At 45.0% G+C, this 17,138-nt stretch overlaps 1 protein-coding gene across 3 annotated transcripts in view; it reads left to right on the top strand.

Annotated features, from left to right (window-relative positions):
• Positions 1–17,138, top strand: part of RBPJ (recombination signal binding protein for immunoglobulin kappa J region) — a 415,590-nt gene that overhangs the window by 196,642 nt on the left and 201,810 nt on the right. For all 3 annotated transcript variants that reach the window (XM_030191260.1, XM_030191259.1, XM_030191261.1), the window contains one exon: positions 5,608–5,703. In XM_030191260.1, the coding sequence (XP_030047120.1) occupies positions 5,608–5,703 (96 nt within the window). The remainder of the gene's footprint in view (positions 1–5,607; positions 5,704–17,138) is intronic.

Here is a 17,138-nt window from a genome sequence, read left to right on the forward strand (position 1 = left end):
AACAATGTTCTTACCAGAACTTATCACCAGCTCAATCCTCTAAATATAATTCATTGGAGGAGGGATGTTGCCTCAAGAAGCCCCCGGCTCTAATTTTTATGGAGCTCATGGGGGCTGGATTGCTTCATCATAGGCAACACCACTACAAATACAAATATAGCAGCCTCAGTCCAAACATATATTTTATAATATTATACTTTTTCCTTTCTTTTTTCTCTTTTTTTTCTTATTCAATTTTTTGACTCAGAGTAACAGTCATAAGATTAACTTGTAACGGCTACTTAGCTTGCTGAGGTCCTTGCAGTTAGTTGCTTTAATAACACGACCTAGACCGACAATGGCCAGCGTTTCGTTGCCTGCGTCAGGGTCAAGTGGTCTGTGTGCAAACTTTATTTTTTAACCATCTTCGTTAAAGTATCTTATCGTCTCGATAAGATACTTTAACGAAGATGGTTAAAAAATAAAGTTTGCACACAGACCACTTGACCCTGACGCAGGCAACGAAACGCTGGCCATTGTCGGTCTAGGTCGTGTTATTAAAGCAACTAACTGCAAGGACCTCAGCAAGCTAAGTAGCAGTTACAAGTTAATCTTATGACTGTTACTCTGAGTCAAAAAATTGAATAAGAAAAAAAAGAGAAAAAAGAAAGGAAAAAGTATAATATTATAAAATATATGTTTGGACTGAGGCTGCTATATTTGTATTTGTAGTGGTGTTGCCTATGATGAAGCAATCCAGCCCCCATGAGCTCCATAAAAATTAGAGCCGGGGGCTTCTTGAGGCAACATCCCTCCTCCAATGAATTATATTTAGAGGATTGAGCTGGTGATTACTTTTTGATAAATCTTCTCCACTTTTGTGTTTATTATTGCATTAAGAGAATTAGAAGGAGATTTTCCTTAACATTGTGTATAACTTACCAGAACTTAGCCAGCACCCACAGCCGAGTAGGAAAAGGAAAGGCAGGCAGAGACAGAACAGACAGAGCACAAATAGCTGCACGGAAGCAAAGTAATCAAGGAAAGTAGCTGGCAACAACCGGCTCTCTGAACAGTAAAAGGTAACAAGGGAAGCACACAGGGAAACAGAACAGGCTAAGCTGGAGAGCCTAATTAACAAGGAAGTAATCCATTCAGGTTCAAACCAGAACCACACACACAGAAAAACAGAACAGGGCTTTGCTTAGAAGCAAAAAATAACAGGCAAATAATCTATACAGTTCAAACCAAAACCACACACACAGGGCTCAAGGCTGTGCCCAGAAGCAGAGCTAACAAGGAGACCAGTTCCTTCAGAATCAACCAACAGTACAATAAGAAAAGGGCAAATAGACCTGTTGCAGAGGTCATGCAGGAAAGCTCCCTGGTTCCTTATAAAGGAGTAGGCTGATGATGTCACAAGTAGGAAATGAAGCAGAAACAGGGAGACCAATGTGAGGCTTGGCTTCAGGGACACCAAAGCGAGGCTTGGCTAAGAGGAAGAAAAACAACAACAGGAAAAAAGGTAGATTGTAGAGGTCACAGAGCTAGATACAGAGAAACAGTAGGTCTGGACAAAAGGGCATTTATAAATGAACACACAGCTGAATCACATCATTTTTAGAATGTTTATCCCTTTACTAAAAATACTGTGTTCCAAAGGCATTACGTTATAGTGACGTCATTGATTGTTCCATCCATGGGAAATCATCAGAGATTACTTAAGGAAGAATCTGATGCCAGTTAACTTGGATAGGCCCTTCTAATTCCACCCCCCCCCCCCAGCTCAGCATTTCCTCTATCCTTCTCAAGCCCCCACAACCATCATCTGTCCCCTCTGAATTCCCCTTTCCCTTCCTGGTGTATCTCGGAGGCATCCTGACAGCCGCAGCAATTTATCTAGTTTCCAGTGAGTGGGTGCAGATCTTCATCAGGAATCTGCAGAATTTAGCATGAGAGCACCTTATATGCTGCATGTTGAGGAGAAGGAGAGGTGGGGTATGTGATTTGGGGGAATCTTGGAGCCACACAGGATTGGGAGTCTTGTTGGCAGCTGAAGAGAAAGAGAACCTGGGGGGGAGCAGGGAAGGCTTGAGGGTTGGGGAGAAAGAACTACAGTTGGAGCAAGAGAGAAAGTTGAGGGAGGATGTCAGGCCTTAATGATGGAGGAATTCCCAAAAAAGTCGCAAAGTCTTGTCAGAATTTTGCAGTGTTTTTAACATACTTTGCACATAATTTTTCAATTGGTTTGTGCAGAATTTCCCTTGGAGTAAGAATTGTAAGGGCTTAGTGTAATACTTTTCTCATCTAATCTCTATGCAGTTTGTCATGTTTCTTTTTGGACAGTTGTTTCCTGCAGAAATATCTGTGCCATCTGGTCTTTTATAAATCTCATGATGTGGGCTCTTAAGAGGAGGAGAAATGTCTACAGTATTTAGAAAGACCATTTTAAGCTCTTAGTTGCTCCCTATACCTCCAGCTGCAGGTTCTACTAGATAACCCCTGTGATTTAAATTGCCTTCCTTTTATCCTCATCTCACAAAGCCACATTAGACGAATGAGAGGAGATATGATTGAGGTCTACAAAATCCTGAGTGGTTTAGAATGAGTAGAAGTAAGTCAATTTTTTGCTCTTTCCAAAAGTACAAAGGCTAGGGGGCACTCAAGGAAGTTATATGGAAATACTTTTAAAACAAATAAGAGGAAATATGTTTTCACTCAACAAATAATTAAATTCTGGAACTGTTTGCTGGAGGATGTATTAACAGCGGTTAGCATATCTGGGTTTAAAAAAGGTTTGAACGAGTTCTTGGAGGAAAAGTCCATAGTCTGCTGGAGACAGACATTGGGAAGCAACTGCTTGCTCTGGGATTGGTAGCATGGAATGTTGCAATGATTTGGGTTTCTGCCAGGTACAGGGTACTGGGCTAGATGGGCCATTGGTCTGACCCAGTGTGGCTACTCTTTGTTCATGATATAACTAAACTCCCCACTATGGAACATGAATGCCCAAATACCCATACCTGGCAGTTGAATTTTTATTTTCTGCCCTCTCCCCCCAAACATCATAAAGCCAATCCACCCCTACCTTAACTATCAAGCCCATGCTTTGCAACTGGGAAGGTAAAGATGGAGAGCCTGATGGGCAAAATCTTGCAAAAAGATACTCTTTGTCCAAGTACTTTCACGCTCCATGACTCTTGGACTCAATACTTCTCCCCAAGAGGGAAATAGCATCCAGTCTTGATAGAGGTGCGTACACCTTTGATTCCAAACACAGATAGTACAAACCCCTCCCTAACCACCCCCAACAACTCCACATACACCCTTTATTCAAAAACAACACCCAATAAAACCAGAAGAGAGAACAAACAAAACCCAGCCCTCATCCTTCCACTTATCCTCTGCAGAAAGTTGACTGCTACTCCCCCAGCTTTGTTTGTTTATTTATTTATGGCATTTGTACCCCGCATTATCACAAACAAGTTTGTGTTCAATGTGGCTTACATCAAACTTTTAAAGCAAATTACAATAAGAGAAGTGTAACGGAAATACAAAACAATAATAGGTAAAAACATCCATCAGTAAGATGAATGATGCTCAGTGAAATACCAAAAGAAAACAGTGACAGATGGGTCCACATATTCTGAAAGTCAGCGATCCAGCTTTAGGCAATCCACATGAATTGAGGAACTCCTTCAATGCCTGTACAAAGTCAAAGAAAACAGACTGCCCATCTGTTAGTGTTTTTAGCCTGCTTTTAGCCAAGCAGGATAAATATAGTAACATAGTAGATGACGGCAGAAAACAACCTGCACGGTCCATCTGGTCTGCCCAACAAGATAAACTCCATATGTGCTACTTTTTGTGTGTACCTTACCTTGATTTGTATCTGCCATTTTCAGGGCACAGACCGTAGAAGTCTGCCCAGCACTAACCCCGCCTCCTAACCACCAGCCCCGCCTCCCACCACCGGCTCTGCCACCCAATCTCGGCTAAGCATATATGTAAATCCCTCTCTCCTCAATTGCTGCTTTACTTCGGTGAATCCTTGCTGTTGCATAGAAGTTCTTGAGAAAAGCTGTGGAATATACCTTTATCTCTATATTTATCTATCTATATCCATATATGTATATAGATATATATCTATGTATGTATATAGATATATATCTATCTTTCTATCTATGTATGTGCTACAATCTTGAAAGTAGATATCCCCTTTCTTCTTAGCCATGTCTGGAATTGAAGGTTTGTCTTGAAGTGGTGTCTGCAGGATCACAGCACATAGTTGGGCCTCCTGGGTTGATGCTGACACCAACACAGTATGTGCTGTGTCAATCTTTAGTCAATTATTTTTGTAATCCAGTCCCAGAATCTTATCAGGATCTCCACCCTTGGCCTTCTCTACTAAGCCCACAATTCTCAAATTATTGCAGCAATTGCCTCTACACTAATTGCTTGATTTGGTGTTCCAGGAGCTCAATTTTCTGCCAGGAGTCCTCAATTCACTTATATGCTCTATAACTGCTGAGACTAGCTGTGCTATTTCTTTCAAGATCTGCTTGGAATTGACGCTGGTAGAAATTTTTTTAGCCAGGTCTTCTATCACTGTTCTAATTCACTCAAATATCTAGTGACACCTGGGACTCCACCCACTCCTCATCTGTTGATACCAGTTCATCAGCTGCTACTGCCTTCTCAGCCTTAGGTTTCCTCCTGGAACACTTGGTTTGGTTGCCTAATAAGCACGGATGGCTGGCAGGTATCTTTTATTTAACTGTTTAGGTGCTCTAGAAATGTTAAATAGTAGTAGTAGTAGTGTTTATCATCAGTCTTGGCACCTCAAACTACTGGAGAAAAAATATAGAATAGGATAAGTGAAATGGGCTGCAGGAACACCTCAAACATGCATTTGCTTGCTTCAGCTTATAACTGAAAGTCATCCTTGCCGTACTTTGTCAAATCCAGCCCTCTTGTCCTTCCATGTCTTCCCCCCCCCCCCCCCCCCCCACTACTTATTACTAAGTTTTTTATTTCTCTTCCATTTAAACATCTACTGAGCTAATGATTCTGTTGAAGAAATATTGAGCATATGTCTGTCACGGTACCTGTACCTTGTTGGATTGTACCTTGTTGATCCACAGTTCCAACAGATATGAAGTAAGGTTTCAAGCAAGTCTTTACTTTTTCAGCCCTTGAATGCTTTAAAGGCTTTAAGATTGAATTCTCACTCACACACACACAAGGAGTGACTCAGGCTGCACATACTGCAGCAGGACATGTTTATCCACTCCTCAGGCTGCACATACTGCAGCAGGACATGTTTATCCACTCCTTCCCTAGCTGATCACTGTTTGACTTGCTCAGCTATGTGAGTTGGAGATACTGCTACTCTTGGCGGTCTTTTACTAAGCCGTGGTAATATTTTTAGCTTGCGGGAAATGCCGAGATGCTCATAGGAATATAATGAGTGTCTCAGTATTTACCGCCAGATGATTTCTACCACGAGCTAAAAGTGCTACCGTAGTTTAGTAAAAGACCCCCTTAATGTCGTATTATACTTTTCACTATGCTAATGGACATTAAGTTAAAGGATTTCAAAATCTTTCCCTTTCTATTTTATTTTAGGGAAGCCATGAGAAATTATCTGAAAGAGCGGGGTGATCAAACAGTACTAATTCTCCATGCAAAAGTTGCACAGAAGTCCTATGGAAATGAAAAAAGGTAAGATAATAGCCAATTAATTATTGTATAAAAATGTCTATATAGGAAAATAGTTATGCATTGCAGATATATGTGAATAACCTACAGTGGGGGAAATAAGTATTTGATCCCTTGCTGATTTTGTAAGTTTGCCCACTGACAAAGACATGAGCAGCCCATAATTGAAGGGTAGGTTATTGGTAACAGTGAGAGATAGCACATCACAAATTAAATCCGGAAAATCACATTGTGGAAAGTATATGAATTTATTTGCATTCTGCAGAGGGAAATAAGTATTTAATCCCTCTGGCAAACAAGACCTAATACTTGGTGGCAAAACCCTTGTTGGCAAGCACAGCGGTCAGACGTCTTCTGTAGTTGATGATGAGGTTTGCACACATGTCAGGAGGAATTTTGGTCCACTCCTCTTTGCAGATCATCTCTAAATCATTAAGAGTTCTGGGCTGTCGCTTGGCAACTCGCAGCTTCAGCTCCCTCCATAAGTTTTCAATGGGATTAAGGTCTGGTGACTGGCTAGGCCACTCCATGACCCTAATGTGCTTCTTCCTGAGCCACTCCTTTGTTGCCTTGGCTGTATGTTTTGGGTCATTGTCGTGCTGGAAGACCCAGCCACGACCCATTTTTAAGGCCCTGGCGGAGGGAAGGAGGTTGTCACTCAGAATTGTACGGTACATGGCCCCATCCATTCTCCCATTGATGCGGTGAAGTAGTCCTGTGCCCTTAGCAGAGAAACACCCCCAAAACATAACATTTCCACCTCCATGCTTGACAGTGGGGACGGTGTTCTTTGGGTCATAGGCAGCATTTCTCTTCCTCCAAACACGGCGAGTTGAGTTCATGCCAAAGAGCTCAATTTTTGTCTCATCTGACCACAGCACCTTCTCCCAATCACTCTCGGCATCATCCAGGTGTTCACTGGCAAACTTCAGACGGGCCGTCACATGTGCCTTCCGGAGCAGGGGGACCTTGCGGGCACTGCAGGATTGCAATCCGTTATGTCGTAATGTGTTACCAATGGTTTTCGTGGTGACAGTGGTCCCAGCTGCCTTGAGATCATTGACAAGTTCCCCCCTTGTAGTTGTAGGCTGATTTCTAACCTTCCTCATGATCAAGGATACCCCACGAGGTGAGATTTTGCGTGGAGCCCCAGATCTTTGTCGATTGACAGTCATTTTGTACTTCTTCCATTTTCTTACTATGGCACCAACAGTTGTCTCCTTCTCGCCCAGCGTCTTACTGATGGTTTTGTAGCCCATTCCAGCCTTGTGCAGGTGTATGATCTTGTCCCTGACATCCTTAGACAGCTCCTTGCTCTTGGCCATTTTGTAGAGGTTAGAGTCTGACTGATTCACTGAGTCTGTGGACAGGTGTCTTTCATACAGGTGACCATTGCCGACAGCTGTCTGTCATGCAGGTAACGAGTTGATTTGGAGCATCTACCTGGTCTGTAGGGGCCAGATCTCTTACTGGTTGGTGGGGGATCAAATACTTATTTCCCTCTGCAGAATGCAAATAAATTCATATACTTTCCACAATGTGATTTTCCGGATTTAATTTGTGATGTGCTATCTCTCACTGTTACCAATAACCTACCCTTCAATTATGGGCTGCTCATGTCTTTGTCAGTGGGCAAACTTACAAAATCAGCAAGGGATCAAATACTTATTTCCCCCACTGTATGTGAGAAAACATCTTACAAAAATAAAACTATTTAGAAGTAAATTACAGATGAAGGGCATAATGAGATGAGATTATTTATGAACTGTGGAATGCATTACCATCTAACTTGAAAATAATTAACAAAATAACTAACTTTTGCAAATCTCTGAAAACCTATCTCTTCAATAAGGCCTACCACGAGAAACTTTTGCAAATCTCTGAAAACCTATCTCTTCAATAAGGCCTACCACGAGAAACCTTTGCTTAATTATAACACTCCACCCTTATTCGGAAGTCTTCTTTCTGTAACTGTTGCTTAGTTGTTTTATGTTAACCTTAATCTTTTTGTAACACCAACTGTATCTTTTACCCTGGAATGGCGTTGCCATAACAGGTCTTTGTAAGCCACATTGAGCCTGCAAATAGGTGGGAAAATGTGGGATACAAATGCAATAAATAAATAAATAAAATAGCCAGCACAACAAATTGTTTACAACTGTATAGCATCTGAAGATTTGTTGTTTACTGTGGTCACTGATGCTTCCAAATGTTTTTTCTCATACCTAAATCCTGTGTTATGTACCTTGCTAAATTTTCTGTTCTTTATGCTTAACATTAGGAATTTAATTTCACATTTGTCTACTGTGAAGGGGTAGACATTTACAATTTGCCTAATGGCTTCTTCCAAGTGAGTTTTATATGAAATATCACCACCTAGAGGAAATTGACTGCAAAGCAGTTTTTAGTAAAGGTGCTTTGAAAATGAGCCTCTTAATTTCTTTACTGGCTCTTGAAAATTAATTAATTGGTTTTCTGCTTGTTAAAGGCCAAAAAAAAAAGAAAAAAAATTAAGTAGTTTACCCCCTCCCCAACCCCACGGTCATTTGTGTAGCTCATAAGAGTTGGACACACCAAATGATAAAAGCCTGTGCATCCATTTTTGGAGTTGTGAACTGACCATATCTAATTAGTCATGGGAGCCAACTTTTCAAAATGATTGAGGGTGCTAGACTCAATGGAAATTACCCCTCCCTGGACACATTCAAGGAGTTTTTTCAATATCGAGGGTGTTCAAGCACCCACAGAACTGGCTCCTATGAATTAATTAGTTAATATAATTCATTACATTTTATTCTTTTCAATCGAACAGAAATTGCTAAGAGCTATACAAAAGGGGTCGAAAGTGTCTGTCTATCCATCTGGGGGCAAAATAACTCTCTGAAAATTTAACAGAGTAGGATGAAACTTGGTATGTGACAAAAACAAGGAAAAAAATCAAGTTTCAAAATTACATTACAGCTCCATTTGTATTCTGCATTTATAAAGTTCATTGTGAATCACAATAAGATAATCTAACTCAAGTTAGATACTGGGAACATACATAGCTAGAAGTATACATAACCACTTACAGTTAAAAATGTAATAATTTAAATACTGCTTAAATATAAAAGTTTTAAAGCATTTCTTAAATATTTCACTATTTGTTTCCAGCCTAATTTCTGTTGGTAAAACATTCCAAATCTTTGCAGATTGGTAAGGGATCGTTAGAGAATGGACACGTTTGTATCTAATATCATCAACAGATAGGTACTCTCATTTGAAGGAAGACCATTCCTGGAGGAAGAAAATGACAAATGTGAATGGCAAATGTGCAGAACCATGAATAATATTGAATGTTAACATACATAATTTAAGCAATGTTCATGCTTCTATAGGAAGACAATAATGCGTCTGTCTCAACCACTGAGCAAGATCGCATCGAGGGTTTCAGAGAAAAAAGCTACCCCCCCCCCCAATAGTCCTATTTATTCTTGCAGAAACTTTAAATGCAGTAAAACATAGGGAATTCTTCCTTTCAAACTGCCTTTCTATACTTCAACCCCTTAAATTGCCCAAGCTATCACCCAGCAATCTGCCATACCCTATAATGGACATTACCACAACTTCCCCACCCCTAGAAACTTCCCTGCATTTGGCCTACCACCCTACCTCACAAAGATACTCCCTGTAACTGCCTTGTCCCTGAAAGCTATACTTCCATGATTGTCCTTTCCCCACAATCTACCCGTCCCCGAAACACTATCCCCTGCAAACTTTCCCACTACTCTGCAAAATAGCTCACCCCTAAAAAACTATTCCTATGACTGTCCTATCATTGTGCAAATTGCTTCCAACCCCCAAAATTAGCCCTCCACGACTGCCTTACCATGCCACAGCCTGCCCCTTCTCAACTGTCTCACCATCGAGTAAATTGCCTCAATCCCAAAACTACATCCCTACAGCTGCTCTCACCCTCAGACCCTAAGCCCCCACAACTGCCCTACCATCACACAAATAGCCTCCAACCTCAAAACATACCCATCCCCAAAACCTATCCCCGTAAGTGCCTCACCAGTTTTTTTTCTTTTCTGGCATGCTATTGCCAGGATAGACGAGGTGGTGGTGTGCTACTGTATAATTCATGTATTCCCATCAGGGAAGTAAAGATTGATCTATATTATGATGTGGCATTATTATACAACCTTGACCTTGCAAACCATGTTCACTTTCCCATTCTTTACTGTCCTCTGTTACTTAAGAGGGAAGAATGAAAGAGATCCTACAATTGATTATAGATGTTGCATCCCAGTATCCCAGCCTGTGCATTTGGGGGGTTGCTCCCAACATGCTCAAAGATATAGACGGGCTTTTTTCTTTTAGGCAGCCTTGATCTATTACAGTTGCCCTTCTTCGTCAGATCGGAAATAAGCAAATGTGCTAGCTGACAGTGTATATAAGTGAAAACATTCAAGCATTACTATGACAGTCTGACAGGGTGGGAGGATGGGGGTGGGTCGGAGGTATGCATGGGGACATCAAAGCATATCATTGATATTCTAACAGGATGGGTGTGGATAGGTGAGGGGTGGGGTGATCAACAGAGACATACAGCTTTATGGTTTATAATGGGCTAGGAACACCAGGTCCTTGTTAAGTCCTTTCTGTTGGGTGTTAAAATATTCAATTATTCTGACTTCAAAGGTCTTACGTTCTTGTATGGTTTTAAAGTTACCTTTCAGTATATCATTCAGTGTAAAAAATGTAATGAAGGATGCTATATTGGAGAAACAGGCCAGATGTTTAAGACAAGATTCAATTTACGTAGACATCACATGAACAATACAGCCAGTAGGGCCCCCACCCCGGTGGGACAGCACTTCACAGAACCAGGACACTGTACCAGTGATTTCACAGTGAGAATACTGAAAGGTAACTTTAAAACCATACAAGAACGTAAGACCTTTGAAGTCAGAATGATTGAATATTTTAACACCCAACAGAAAGGACAACAAGGACCTGGGGTTCCTAGCCCATTATAAACCATAAAGCTGTATGTCTCTGTTGATCACCCCACCCCTCACCTATCCACACCCATCCTGTTATAGAATATCAATGATATGCTTTGATGTCCCCATGCATACCTCCGACCCACCCCCATCCTCCCACCCTGTCATACTGTCATAGTAATGCTTGAATGTTTTCACTTATATACACTGTCAGCTAGCACATTTGCTTATTTCCGATATGATGAAGAAGGGCAACCTTCGAAAGCTAATCAAGAAATGTATTAAGTTATGTCCAATAAAAAAGGTATCATCTTATTTTCTTTTCCATGTTTTATTTTGTTTGATTTCTATTGATGCTTATTTTACATAAAGCCTTCATGCTGAAAAGAGCTCTGCCACAGGTGTCTGACATTGCGTTGCTACCTGGTCCCCCTCCGACTGATGATTGCCCGGCGCTGATGCCAGATGTGGATGCCCCTGAGCGTTGGATGCACACTAAGCATAGACGGGTAAATTCCCCGTCGGAGAATGGCGCATCCCCCTTTCCCCCCGTGGTCGGGCTGTGGGGACTCTGAGGGATCTGGCAGGCCTTCGTGGTCTGAAGAGCCAGAGGAAGGTGCCGGTTTGCCACTGGATCTGGATGATCCCACTGTGGTTCGGATTTTCCACCGCGATGAGCTGCCAGCACTTATCTCTGATGCCTTACAGGCCCTCTCTATTGATGACCCTGTGCAAGGCGAGGCCTCCTCTGGTAATCCGAGGATGGTGAGTACTAAGAAGCCTGCTCGAGTCTTCCCTTTGCATGACTCCATCCAAGACCTTAATTCTGCTCAATGGGCTGACCCCGAGGGGCCCTTGAAAGTGGCCAGAGCGATGGGGCATCTTTACCCTCTGAGTGAGGAGCACTTGGCCCGTTTTAGGATGCCAAAAGTGGATGCCTTAGTCACGGCGGTGACAAAAAAGACCACCCTCCCAGTAGAGGGAGGGGTCGCCCTGAAGGACATTCAGGACCGGCGGCTGGAATCAATGCTAAAACTGGCCTTTGAGATTTTGGGCCTAGCCTTAAGGGCGTCTGTTTGCAGTTCTTATGCTGCTCGAGCCTACCTCTCTTGGTTACAACAGGCAGTGGAACAGCCTGTGGATGGTGCGGAGTCCCTCGCTGAGTTTGCACCGCGCATGGAGTCAGCCTTGTCATTTTTAGCTGACACCCTCTATGATCTGGTCAGAGCTTTGCTAAACAGATGTCTGTGGCGGTGTCCGCCCGCCGCCTTCTATGGCTACGGCATTGGGCGGCTGACATGGCCTTTAAGCAAAGGCTGGTGAAGTTGCCCTTTCGGGGCCTTCTGTTATTTGGAGAGGAGTTGGAGAAGATTGTTAAAGACCTGGGGGATACTAAACCCCAGCGGTTACCTGAGGATAGGCCGCGGCCTTCTTCCAATGGTCAAGTGGTTTCCCTCCTCCTCCAGACCTCGCTTCCGTGAAGCTAGAAGGTATCGCCCGGGGTGCTCTGCTGGGGTTTACTCAACGTGCCCGCTTTCAGCAGAGGAACTCCTTTTGCTCGGACAAACGCTCCGCAGCGGCAGGCTCAATGATGGGACAATGATGGGACGCTGGTCCACTCCTCCTTTACAGCTGTAGGAGGACGCCTTTCCCTCTTTCTCGAGGAGTGGACCAAGATTACTTCAGATCAGTGGGTCCTGGACCTGATCAGAGAAGGTTACCGATTGGAATTCGGTGCCCCGGTGAGAGACGTGTTTGTGGAGTCCTGATGCGGTACTGCCGTCAAAAGGGCGGCGGTAGAGGAGACCTTACAAGTCTTGTTGCACCTTGGAGCGGTGATCCCTGTGCCTCCCGCCGAACATGGCTGCGGTCGTTACTCCATTTATTTTGTGGTGCCGCGAAAAGGCGGGTCTTTTTGGCCCATTCTCGACTTAAAGAAAGTCAACGAGTCACTAAGAGGCGGCATTTTCACATGGAAACCCTGCACTCCATCATTGCGGTGGTACAACCAGGAGAATTCCTCACGTCTCTGGACCTAAAAGAAGCTTACTTGCACATTTCTATATGGCCCCCGCACCAACGGTTCCTCCGGTTTGCGGTGTTGGGAAATCATTTCCAGTTTCGGGCCTTGCCTTTTAGCCTCATGACAGCTCCCCGAACCTTTTCCAAGGTAATGTTGGTAGTAGCTGCTTTTCTCAGGCGAGAGGGTATCCGGGTTCACCCGTACCTCGACGACTGGCTCATCAGAGCGGACTCTGCAGAAGAGTCGTCATGTAACAGCCAGAGTGATCTCAGTACTGCAATCTCTGGGCTGGGTCGTCAGTGACCCAAAAGTCACCTGACCCCCTCTCAAATCTCTAGAATATTTGGGGGTCCGGTTCGACACAGCCTTGGGGTTTGTCTTTCTACCCGACCAAAGGTGGTGCAAGCTTCAGCATCAGGTCCGTCTGCTCCTGAGGATGCCTCGCCCGCGAGCTTGGGGCTTTGTCCAGCTGTTGGAGTCGATGACGGCCACCTTGGAAGTGGTGCCATGGGCGAGAGCGCACATGAGACCTCTGCAGATTGCCCTGCTTCAACGATGGTCTCTTATGTCCCAGGATTATCAACGCAGACTTACGTGGCTCCCTGCGGCTCGACTCAGTATGGAGTGGTGGCTCTTAGACAGCATGCTGCGGCGAGGAATACTGCTAGCGCTTCCCGATTGGTGCCTGATGGTAACGGATGCCAGCCTGAAGGGCTGGGGAGCACATTGCCAGGAAAGCTATGCCCAGGGTCTGTGGACACCCGAGAAAACGGGGTGGTCCATCAATCGCTTGGAACTGAGAGCGATATTGCAGGCTCTTCTGGCCTTTCACATGACTCTGGAGGGACTGGCTATCAGAGTTCTGTCGGACAACACGACAGCAGTGGCCTACATAAATCGACAAGACGGCACTCGGTGTCAAGCACTGGCCACAGATGCCGCTCAGATATGCCACTGGGCCGAGCTACATCTGCAGCTTCTGTCAGCAGCTCACATAGCAGATCAAAGCAACGTGCAAGCCGACTTTCTAAGCAGGTATCAAATCGACCCAGCGGAGTGGGAACTGGCAGACGAAGTGTTCCTTCAGATCTGTGCCAAATGGGGAACGCCCGTAGCGGATCTTATGGCCTCAAGCACAGATGCCAAAGTCCCGACCTTTTTCAGCAGACGGAGAGATCCTCGCTCGGTGGGGTGGGATGCCTTGGCTCAACCCTGGTCCCCCGGGCCTCCTGTATGTGTTCCCTCCTTGGCCATTGTTAGGGTGACTCCTCCTGCTAATTCGGCTGCATCAAGGAGTGGTGATCCTCATTGCCCCGGATTGGCCCAGGCGGCCATGGTATGCGGACTTCCGGCGGATGCTGGTTGAAGCTCCCCTTCCTTTGCCTCTGGTACCGAACCTGTTGACTCAGGGTCCGGTGACCATGGAGGATCCATGCCGCTTTGGTCTTATGGCATGGCTATTGAGAGGGCGCAATTGAGAGACAAGGGCTATTCTAACAAGGTCATCTCCACTCTCTTGCAGGCCCACAAGCGTTCCACTTCCATTGCCTATGCTCGGATCTGGCGCCAGTTTGAGACTTGGTGTGTTTCTAAAGCGATCACACCCATGTGGGCTTCTGTGTCGCCGATACTTGACTTTTTGCAGGATGGTATGCAAAAAGGCTTGGCCTATAATTCCCTGCGTGTTCAAGTGGCAGCCTTGGCTTGTTTTCGGGGGAAGGTCGCTGGCCTCTCCTTGGCTGCGCATCCGGACATTGTACGGTTTCCTAGAGGGGTGCTTCGGCTCCGGCCTCCCGTGTGGGCCCCTTGTCCGGTTTGGAACTTGGGGCTAGTATTAAAGGCTCTTCAGTGTTCGCCCTTCGAGCCACTGAGGCGAACTTCGGAGAAGGATGTGACTCTAAAGACAGTCTTTTTGGTGGCCATTACATTGGCGAAATGGGTGTCTGAGCTCCAGGCGCTGTCCTGTCAAGACCCATTTCTGCAGTTCTCAGAGTCTGGAGTAACGGTACGTACTGTGCCTTCCTTCCTGCCCCTCACTTATTCTATGATTTGTAAATTGCTTAGATAGTTTTGGCAGTATGTCAAATAAAGACAATGATTAGCGCTTTTAGTGGTGCGAGATATGGGGGATTGATTCGTGACTGAGGCTGCTGTCCAGGAGATCTGCTTTCCTTGTATGTTATGTTTTTTTTTCTTTTTCTTTTTTTTTCTGTCCTAATAATTGTGAACATTTTTTAATTTACATTTTCAGATTTTTTAAAAAAATTGTAAACCACTGTTCTTTTTGAAGTGTGGTATAGGAAATGTAATAATGAACAATAAACCTGCCCCCATAAATTACTGCTCCACTCTATCTACAAAGTGCCCCAACCCCCCCCCCCCCCCCCCCCCCCCACTACTACTGCACCCCTACCTCCAACTACACACTATTCTTTTGAGGTGACTATACAAAGCGAGCTGAGGATAACTCTTCTCCTGTTATTTGTTCTTTGGAACCGCAAGTATACCATTTCATTTATTCTCCCTTCCTCAATTTCTATTGCTGAGGCAGGGCCGCCGAGAGGGGGGACAAGGGGAACAAAATTCCCCGGGCCCGGGCCTCCAGGGGGGGCCCGCCGCCACAGTCCGGCCGGCCCGCCTTCCGTCGCTCCCTGGCATTGAACTTAAACGCCTCACCTTCGAAAGCGCAGCAAGCAGCGGCAGACCACTCCTTCCGTGTCCCACCCAACTTCCGCGAGGGTGGGACACGGAAGGAGTGGTCTGCTGCTGCTTGTTGCTGCGCTTTCAAAGGTGAGGCGCTTAAGGTCAGTGCAGAGGGCCCTGGTGGCGGGTGGGGGGCCCCAGGGGCGGCCTTTTCCCGGGCCTGGCCCAGTCTCTCGGTGGCCCTGTGCTGAGGTAAGTAACTGTTACTGAGAATGTCTTTGTTTCCGCAGTTTTTTTTTTCTTTTTATGCCTGTCTGCCTGTCTAGTTATCGAGTACCAGCGAGGTTCCTCCTTTTGCAGGACTTTTATATGTGAAGTTTTTATTGAAAGGATAATTTCTTCCTTCGAAGTGCTATTTCACCTTCTGACTGACATCTGTGCTCATGCATAGCAACTGTTTTTCCCCACGCTGGAAGTACGTGTTTCTTTGGTGGTGTACCTGCCTTATTCTAGGTGCTATGTTCCCTGGTTTGTTACTTTATGCTATGCAGCTGGTACCAAAGTGCTCTTTTCCCTGGCTCAGCAGTTTAGCAGGGTTGCTACGCTTTGCTGTTCCCGCACTTTCTCTGGTAGTTTGTGGTGTTCTGCTGATGGGTGGAAATTCTGGCTCCGGGAATTATGCTGGGGTACACAGTGTGCTGGCAAAAGTCCCGTTTGTCCTGAAAGATTCCTGATTACTGACTTCCTTTCTCCTGAGGCAGTACAAAGAGGAAGAGGGTGACTCAGGAAGTGAATTTCGTCAGCCGGCAGTGCTTCAGCTACTCCACCAGCCACTGAGCAGTTACTGTAGCTTTGAGGTGGGGGGCCCTGTGCCTTCACCCCTTCTCTCTCCCTCTCTTACACTGTGCCTCCCCCCACATTTACATTTTCCCTCAATTCTTCCCACCCTCCTGTGTTCTCATTTGCTCACCTGCCCACCCTCCGTCTCTCCCAGGTGGCAGTGGCAGTGGCGGCTCTCCCCTCCTGGTTTACCTCATCAGTTGTAGTAAATCTTCGCCCTGCAGCAGCTGGCAGCATATTGAAATGCCTCCTCGACCTGCATCTGGCCTTTCCTTCTGACCCAGCTCTCCTTTCTTAAAATAGGAAGTTACATCAGAAGGGGGCAGGGTGGCTCAGAAGGAAAGATCTGGTGCAGGCCAAAGCAGCATGTCAATACACTGCCAGCCGCTGCAGGGCGAAGATTTATAAGACAGCTAACAAAGTAAACCGGAAGGGAGGGGAGAGCTGCCAGTCGTCCCGGAGGGGAGCAAGAGATGCTGGACTGGGTAGATTTGGGGGGGTGGGGAGGGAGGGAGGGTGGTTAATTATTAACCTTGATAAGTTCTTTTAATCATGATTAATGATTACCACATTAATCACAGCGTTAATCTTGATTAGCATGCAACCTTAATATATATGGATCCTCTAAACAAATGAAAATGTAAAACAAGGACACATACCCAAGCTGTGCTTACAAGCCACATCACCTCCTTAGTAAAAAGCTAAAAAAAAGGAGAAAGCACCATATAAAATATCCTATGAATTCTCAATCACAACAGCGAAGAGGTGGCAGTCTCACAGCAAAAAGGAGAAAAAAGCTCTTACCAGTCTGTGCCAAATGATGGCAGCCTCACACAGCATTTCAGTAATGCAACTAGCAGCCTAATGGTATGAACAAAGGAATGATGCCAGTGGAATGGATATAGAATACCAAGCCTAGCTTTCATGTCCACTAATAACATCAC

Source organism: Microcaecilia unicolor, chromosome 2 (assembly GCF_901765095.1).
Source record: "Microcaecilia unicolor chromosome 2, aMicUni1.1, whole genome shotgun sequence".
Lineage (NCBI taxonomy): Eukaryota > Metazoa > Chordata > Amphibia > Gymnophiona > Siphonopidae > Microcaecilia > Microcaecilia unicolor.